The following is an 8,817-nucleotide window of genomic DNA, read 5'->3' as shown; positions in this document are numbered from 1 at the left end:
CTTTAGCGCCCTTCAAAATTTTTTCCTCTTTTTTTTCATTATTTTTTCATGCCAAATCCAGTGATTTTCGTGACCTCAAAACTTATCCCAAATTTTTATGTATTTTAGGCTAGAAAGATAAAATTTAAACAAAAGATGACGTTCTATAGGTAGTCCACCCGGGCCTTAAACCTGAAATTTCCTTTCATATTTTATCAGTATTTATTATAATTATTAAAAAAATCATTACTCAATAAATAAATAAATAAGTATTATTTTCTATGACAGATAATAATCTTTCTATTTGACAAATGCAATTATAATAAATTTTTTTCGAGTTTCAATAGAAATTAATAGAATTTCTCGGAGAAAACGCGAGATTTTTCCATGAGATTTCGTACGTGTCGCCTGTCCCCCAGTTCATCCTTACTTGGAAGAACATTTAGGGATCTGCCAGTGCTCCTGAACGATGACGCACTGTTAATAGTATTTGTACTTGCGCCATGGAAAGTGCTGGCCTGTCCTGCGTAGTTATCGGGTGACAGAGTTCGCTGATAAGGACGTCGGCTGATACCGCGATTTCCTGATTCTTCGTCCAAGGGACTCACAGCAAGAGCCAAAGAACTGTCTGTCACCGGTTCTGGACAGTCACTACCATTTGGTCTTCAGGGGAAATTTAAAAAATTAATCAAAACCGATAAACAATTGCCAATTCAATAATCGATATTCATTAGATACGACAGGATTAATTGGTTTAACCGATTGAATTAATTAATTAATTAATTAATTCATTCATTTATTCATTAATTCATTTAATTAGTTAATGAATTCAATAATGTAGAAAATCCCTTACATGTAAGCCTGACATTGTTCCTGCAAAAAGCTCAAGGCCCGGTCGAGAATTTGTCCAGAAAACCTCGAAGCTGCGCCTCCAGGTTGACCCCCATCACACCTCTTCCTCGTCTCAGTAATGACACAAGCCCGGAAGTGGTGGTGAGCACTAAAACCCCCATAAACCATAAATTTGCTGATGTAATCTCAAAAAGTCAACAACTAGTGCAACGAGACCACTACAATTTGAGATTCTTGTTAAATATGAATTTATCTCGATAACTATTGATTTTACGGGGAAATGTATGAGGAACTTTTTTATCGGAAATTTCAATATCTAAAGAAAAGTCCTCAGGTATTTCGTTTTCGGATGGATAGTTGCCGAGATAAAACGAGGATAAATAAATGAGAATAGTTATTTCAGTTATTTCAGGAGTAACTTCCTGGAGGAGCAACCGTATCTCTTCTCCAGGGGTAATAAAATTGGACTGACCAGCAGAGGCTTCTTCGGGCCATTTCCCCTTGAGATACCTCATCCACGAGGGCTGTGTACTGATTGCCGCAATGTTGTGCCTCGGTGACTGTTGCTTTTAAACAACTTGCGTACTGAAGGTACTCTGGAATGCAAACAAACCAGTTCATCAACTGAAAAAATTCAACGGAAATACCTGGTACTCCCCTCAAGAAATTCTACAAAAACTCTCGAACTTCTAAAGAGTTTCCAAAGAACTTTCTATCGATACATGTTTTAATTGCGCGAATTCTATACACAATCTGTTAAATAATTACTCATTACTGACGATTTACTGAGTTGCAGTACATGGAAGAGAATTTCTTGAGAAAATGGAAAAGACTTATGGAAAAATTACCAGTCTGATAAGAAGTGACAGAGCACATCTGATGAACCGACGCAATCGGGGACTCAACCGCCTGATTAAACTGTTCCCTCCGTTGTTTCGTGAAACACCTGTCGATATATCGCTTGATGCAGTCGACAAAGCTCGACCATGTCCTATTTATTAAAAATAGTTAAAAAATTACACGTTGCGTGTACGTAAGAGGTTTGTCCTCCCCTTTGCATTGAGAAAATAAAAAAAAAAGTCACATGAATTCCGCGATCGATGGAAATCGCAACAGGAAAATGCAATTACATCTAAAAGTTCATTGACACAAGAAGGAGAAAAAATTCAATTGCGCAGTACCTGCAGACCATATCGATGTCCCTCATGTTATCAGGAAAGATAAGATGCGCATCTTTGAGGAGAGGATCAGCCAGGGCGACACATTTCTGGTGATCCTCCTTGTTGCAGCCCTCGCAGGCGATCACTTGGATCGATACACCTGATAATATAAAGAAAATTGGTATCTATTCTCACCCTCTATCCCCTGAATAATGCAACTTACTTATTAGCACTAAATTGAGCGCAATCGCTTGGTAATACATGTCGATGAATAAATTAACGGCTTATGGCTCTCCTGAAAAGAAATAGCAACAGTTCAGAGACAATGTAACAGGTGCCGTATCGATTACGTCTTTTGTTCATCCCTTGTACACATTTCTTCCCTCGATTTAATGGTAATGTCGATATTAACGCTTAACGGGTCATTCCGCAAGGTCGATTATTCATATTTCATCGGGGCAGTTTGGAGAACTAGGTGTAATCGGATCTAGAGGCAGACATTCTGGTCTTTACACTGTACTATTCGCCAAATTAAACTGCCAATGTCAACGTCAAGGATTCTCAAGTTTTTTCATCAATTTTCTCAATTTCTTTATTTTACTTGACACAATCACATTAATTGCCCTAATTACCATAATTATCCCTGAGCATTTACATTTTTATTATTCAATTATAATCGATAATCAACGAAAATTGCGAGAACTTCCGGGAAATTCATGGAAATTGTGGATTGCGGAATTTCAATACAAATTTAGATAATGGAAATAAAAAATAATAGCAAATAATTTTTGAATGATCCTTTGATCGATTTTCGAGATAATTTCGATTGCGTCAGGAGGTAATAGTCAGGGGAAACAAAAGCAAATTGGCGAAGAGGGGATGTTGGAAGCGAATGGAATTTTTCTTGTTTCGGATCGTGTAGAATTTGCTCATGCGAGATGTCCAGTTCCGGGCATTTCCTACTCAGGTAAAATACAACAAAGACCACACCTGAGTGCACCAATGTGCGGCCACTGAACCATGAGTTGCGTGAAAAAAAAAATCAAAGTACTTGCTCGTTAATCCAATCCAGTAATAATCATAAACACAAAACAAATTGTTTCAAATGATTTTCAAGTAATTTCTGTATAAAATAAATTCCCTAAAATCAATTCCAGAAAGTGAATTTTTATATTTTATTAATTCATTCTAAAGAGTTTAATTGCGCAATTAGAGACAAGTGGAATATTTTTTTTTTCTGCGAAAAGAGAGCTATTGTAGGGAATTATAACATGACAATGAGAGTTTAACTGGAAATGGTAAACAATTGGGAAGTAGTTTATGCGATTTATTGTCTACTTTTGTTGTTTGATAACAAAATAAATGGAATTATGACGGATATTTGTGCAACGCGGACAAATAAATAAACTTTTGCAATAGCTTTATTCAACTTTTGCTGACAGCACCAATCAACTGCATTATCTTATACTCGTGCTTATACACTAAGATTGATTTTTTCTTGACTTGTTTGAAAAACCCACGCACATAATCCATGTGTGTGGTCTAGTTCCCAATAACTCTATTTCTCTGAATAATTCACTGGTTGCGCGCAGTATTTAAGTGCAAGGTAAGAGCCTTGACTGTGGAATTATTACATACGTGCGTTTTATTTAATTTATTTACTCATTGCCAGCGCCAGAATATCTGGGACGAACTAATAAGAACAACTGCGAAAGTGAATTTCCCTCCGAAAATTACGTTTACTCGATATTTTATTTTATTCAAGTATGTAGTGCATGAAGAGGATCTACCAACGTCGGGAAATCACCGGCATGTGTAAATAGTGTGGTGAAAAAATTGCGAAGGAAATAGAACAATTCAGCGCCAACTCAGTAACAAAGTGATAAAATCAGATGAATCCAATTTCAAAAGTCCCTTCAACATCGATTTCCCTGAAAACTATTGAGTTTCAGACGAGACGTCAAGAGACCTTTATTATCATAAATTTGATCAACTACAAAAAAGTCCTTTACCATTTTCGTCTTGAGTCGATAGTTCCTGAGATAAATCGTGGATTACGAAAAACGTTACGTTTGAATTATCGCGATTTGTCATACCGCCGCTGCATTTACCGGAATTAAATTGAATAAAACTGTGAAAATAGTAATAAATAAATTCTTCAGTAATTACTCACCGAAATCTAGAGACAACAATCTCAAGCAAAAATCCCAGGGTATTAAATCCAAAACTCCAAGTTCTGTTTCATCCTACAACTGTTAAAATTCTGGTCTAAAAAATAATAGAGCCAGAAAAAAATCCCCTAAAATACGAACCCCTCCGAATGACTTATTTCCTCAAAAAAAAAAAGAAATCGATAACAGAAAATGCACGATAATGCACGAATCCACTGATTGTTTATCAAGCCTACCCTTGGGAACACACGTTGACAATCAGAAAAAGCACAGGTGATCCTTCCGTTTCGACTTCCACCGAAGTACTGACTGAATTTACCAGAGAAAACAGGGGAATAGTTTAGTACACGGCAAAAGTATCGTCCAGGTGCAGGTTGACCAGGTGTTTAACTCCTAGAGTCGACGGAAAAAGGTGGGGAACGAAAAAAAAAGGGGTCTCTCCCTCTCTCATTAATCGATGCCCAACAGACAGATCATCAGTCACATTAAAATTTTAACATGTGCCACCCGACCTTTCCAATCATCCCTTACAATTTCTATTTAAGATCTGACATTTCCAATTAATTCAAGAGTTCATCCGTCTGACAAACACTGAAATTATCCCCTGAAAACTCATCAAGACTAATACCCAAATAATTCACGTGAACCATAAATGAATTACGTCTTTCAGAATTATAAAGTAAAAGTTGAAGTTAATTTCCCGTAGAAATGGAGAAGGCACTTCCACTTGGGTCGATGCTTTCCTCGATGGAAAAGTTTTTTCAGGAAAATTCCTGGTCTTTTGCTGGGTGGGACGAGGGAATCTGATGGAAAAATCTATTTTCTAGTCTAGGGGCTCTGCTGCTCTACATCTTGACACGTGCCCTCGAGAAAATTAACTGCCCCCTTGTCTGACCTAACAATCTCCAGAAGATAATCGCAGATGTTATTGCGGCCTCCGAGTGCGCGGAAATAAATCGATTAATCATTAAATGTTTTTTTCATTTATCAATTAAATGTTTTATTGAATTATCAGCTTTGATCTACTCAAGAGCGTTAATCGCACGAGTTTCTAACGTCGCATTAATACTCGTCGAGGTCACTCATATCATTTTTAATAGTTAAAACCTTAAATAATGTTCATGGACTTCTAATTACAGGACTTGCGTGGCGTGATGGGAAATGGTAATGATTTAGGGTAACAATTGTTCCTATTGTCGTCACGAGACACGGTTCGTTGATTCGACTATTGGGGACAGAAATTTTTGTTGTTCTCTACGCAAAAATAATGCTTGACCTCCGAAATGATCTAAAATCACCTCAATGAAAGAAAAAATCGGTCAATTAAAGAGAATGGCTTTGTCGGTCTAAATTCGTAACAAACCACTGAAATAAAATACCACAAAACTGACTGTTCTTAATTATCGCTTTACCCCGAAAAATATCGCTGTAAGAGAAAAACGGCAAATGACTTTTTTCTAGGCGATTAAATTTCCGACAAAAAAGGTCTTTTGATATTTTCTCGTAAAATCAATACGTGAGCTGATAAATTACGAATTACAATTGGATTTTGATAACAATTAAGCAATTCAGTCTGTGAGTAGTTATTTATTAATTTATAATAATTAATTGTTGCTGGAAATATTGAGCTGATTGTTTTGAAATAACTTGAGCAAGTGGAATTGACACAGGAATACATGAATTTAATTAGGGATAGCCCAGGGGAATGGGACGATAGACAAGAGGAATATGTAAAGTACGTCGCATAGGTTTCCAGGAGGATTCCAAGTGTGTTACCCCAGGGGGTTCTAAGACGGTCAAGCCAGGGGTCGATAATCTCCATCCCCCTTGGGTCAGCCAACGCTTGACACGCGAGCCACGTAGAGGGGCAAAAAGTGGAGAAGCCGTCCACATGCTTCATCCTGCAGTTGATCCCCGCACCCCGGCAAAAGAATAATTAAGAAACAAGTCAATGAGGAGTTCCTTTATATTCCTCCACCGAAAGCACAATTATTCGCCCATCGCCAAGGAGTTTCTGCATGCGACTTACGTCGCCTCCAGTGGAAATAGCCGTCCTGGCTATTTCGCTGTGATAAAATCAGTGAAAACACACGCGAACGGATTCTACTGATTAGCCCAGGGCTTTATCGAGCTGCAGCGAATTTCTCGGGGTTCTTATATTCCCTGGGAATTACTTAGACGCCGTTTGCACCTTCATAAATCATGGGAATGCCCCGAAAAATGGGTCGAGTTGTAAAAAAGAGTAGTCGAGGATTAGTTGGCTTTTTTTATTCTTTGAAGTGGTAAAAAATTCGTGTCACGTGGATTAGGGGCAAAACGATAAAAGATCTTTTACTGCAGAAACAAATTTCTTACAAAGACCTTTCTTTATCCCTCATTAACGTAAATAAATTATCAATTCGTTCAAATAATTACTTTGAATAATGAATTCCAGTTTTCGTGATGAATTGATAATTAATACGAATGAGAGATTAAATTTGCATTATTTTACATCGGTAAATGAAATTGAGTGAATGTGAGAGGTGAAATTAATGAGACTTGGCATGATTAGGTTTTTCATGTTTTATTAGATGTATGGTACAAATGTCAGGAGCTTATTCGTTCTCCTCAGATCGCAGACGTGCATTAGCGTTCGTCACTCTGATCGACAGCTGTTGGGCACGTTCTACTATTGCCTTGCGTTTTTTACTGCTCACTGCGTGGGCAATTTCAGCGCAGAACTTGCGATTCTGCATCATGAGGACTTCGAGTTCCTGGAAAATCAGTGATATCAATGATCATGTGAATCAAAAGGAAATTATCATCAGCTCTAAAAACTTATTATTACATATTCTTTATTTTGCAATCGCCAGTGAATTTTAGACAATTATGAATAAATCAGTTTACTATACCTTGACGTTGTGCACGAGGACCTTGCGGAATCCTGTGGGGAGCATGTGTCTAGTCTTTTTATTGCTTCCATAACCGATGTTGGGCATCAAGTACTGTCCCTTGAAACGCCTACGGACTCTGTTGTCAATACCCTTGGGTTTACGCCAGTTCCTCTGAAATTTCCCATAAAAAATCACGTTCTCCTCTTAAAACAACCAATTTCCTCAATTTCCTAATCCCTCATAACCTGATCTCAATATCTCAATCAATATATCATGACAGATACTAAAATAAAAAACACCCTTCATTTCCCCCATTTAAAAATAAAACTCAGCAATAAAAATATTCTTGTGAATTTTTTTATAACATTGAACCCAGAAACAAATTCAATGGTTAAGTGCAATAATTACTGTTTAAAGAGACAAATGGTTGCATTTAATTTGGTAACTAGTGAATTGCGAGGGGTTTACAAACATTGGAACAAGGGAGTTTTACGTTGGGATGATTTTGTTAATAAATAATTAAAATCTGTCAGTGTTTAGGTAAGGAAAACAATGCGGTTGTTGTCAGTAGTAATTATAGGTTAAAACGCACCTTGAGTTTGTCATAACGATCGCTCTGATGTCTGATAAACTTCTTGGTCCTCTTCTTGACAATATTGGGCCTGTAAACCGGGCGGATCGCCATCCTGACAACTTACTTGGAGAACCTGCAACAAAATTCCAATTTCCTAATAAAAAAAAATACATCCCCTCACGATATTTATCCGTGATACCCGTGTCACCATGAACTGAAACTCTTGAAAATCCACACAAACCCCACAATTTTCCACAAATATTCACCCCAAACCCTTTGCGAATAATTTTTCCACAATATTTTAACAATTTTCCTCTCAATTAATCCACGATGACACGAATATTTTTGGATTTTATTGAAGAACCCTACCGTCTCCAAAGAAATAAATGTTGAAAAGGTTTATTCCTCCTCACTCCAGATGTTCCTAGCCCCTAGGGGATTCCCTAGTAGTCCCTAGAACCCTCATCAGAGTCAAATCCGGAAGTCAAACTTTAGCGGGTAATTCAAACTTCCAAACGCAAGTGAATATTATTCATTTCACCCAGAAAATCCGTGCTTATAAATAAATTATTATTAATGAAACAAAAGTCATTCATGAATTGTAATATTAATAATAAGTATTAAATGTTAAATATTATGTAATGATTATTGCTCTAGACACTAATTCCAGAGGATGCACACATTTTATTGCTGGAGTCCAACTAAAAATTGAAAATACCAGTTTATTTGATATTAATGTTGTAAATTTTTATAAAAATAGAATAAACTATAGAAGCATTACCTAGTCTCCAAAAATCAGGCAATAACAATAAATAAATTGATTCCTCTTATTTTTAATTAAAAAATAACAGCGACTTACAGCTTATGCAGCAGTTTTCGAAAACGAACCGGCACTCGAGCTGACGGGATTAGAAAACAGAACGTAATTCAATGTATCTGATACTCCCATTCCCGTTTCAGAGATCCAATCGAAGTGTTTTTGATGGTCAAGACCAAAATCCACAAGCTAAATTCTCTTCAATCAATTATTTTTAACTGACTATTGGATTTTACGTGATTGCACTGTTTTTTTTTAAGAGAGAATTATTTATTAGGTTAAGAATTTTCGCAATTATCGTATCTCGTCAAATTGAGACTGCCCGCGGTGTTCTATACGCATGGACGGTGTGCGTGCGTATGCACGGAGTATCGCCTGGCGACCCCCCACT

The 8,817-nt window shown here is 37.0% G+C and overlaps 2 protein-coding genes across 6 annotated transcripts in view; both read right to left on the bottom strand.

Moving 5' to 3' along the window:
* LOC105274046 (uncharacterized) overlaps nucleotides 1–5,018 on the bottom strand; it is a 6,477-nt gene extending 1,459 nt beyond the window's left edge. For 2 of the 5 annotated variants that reach the window (XM_011316848.1, XM_011316852.1), the window contains exons 1-7: nucleotides 4,165–5,018; nucleotides 2,215–2,286; nucleotides 2,013–2,151; nucleotides 1,680–1,822; nucleotides 1,304–1,427; nucleotides 833–979; nucleotides 410–642 (exon numbers count right to left, since the gene is read on the bottom strand). In XM_011316848.1, the coding sequence (XP_011315150.1) occupies nucleotides 410–642; nucleotides 833–979; nucleotides 1,304–1,427; nucleotides 1,680–1,822; nucleotides 2,013–2,151; nucleotides 2,215–2,254 (826 nt within the window). In that variant the 5' untranslated portion in view covers nucleotides 2,255–2,286; nucleotides 4,165–5,018. The remainder of the gene's footprint in view (nucleotides 1–409; nucleotides 643–832; nucleotides 980–1,303; nucleotides 1,428–1,679; nucleotides 1,823–2,012; nucleotides 2,152–2,214; nucleotides 2,287–4,164) is intronic. The other 3 variants (XM_011316850.1, XM_011316849.1, XM_011316851.1) reach the window with 3 other exon arrangements.
* Nucleotides 5,019–6,709: 1,691 nt separating this feature from the next.
* On the bottom strand, nucleotides 6,710–8,077 carry RpL32 (Ribosomal protein L32). Its single transcript, XM_011316845.1, has 4 exons — nucleotides 7,979–8,077; nucleotides 7,628–7,742; nucleotides 7,054–7,206; nucleotides 6,710–6,915 (listed from the first exon to the last, which is right to left on the bottom strand). The coding sequence occupies exons 2-4, from the start codon at nucleotides 7,718–7,720 to the stop codon at nucleotides 6,757–6,759; spliced, it is 405 nt and encodes a 134-aa protein (XP_011315147.1). The 5' UTR covers nucleotides 7,721–7,742; nucleotides 7,979–8,077; the 3' UTR covers nucleotides 6,710–6,756.
* Nucleotides 8,078–8,817: the final 740 nt, after the last annotated feature.

The sequence above is a fragment of the Fopius arisanus genome, unplaced genomic scaffold, assembly GCF_000806365.1.
Source record: "Fopius arisanus strain USDA-PBARC FA_bdor unplaced genomic scaffold, ASM80636v1 scaffold00009, whole genome shotgun sequence".
Lineage (NCBI taxonomy): Eukaryota > Metazoa > Arthropoda > Insecta > Hymenoptera > Braconidae > Fopius > Fopius arisanus.
This window is presented reverse-complemented; position numbering and strand designations above follow the sequence as displayed.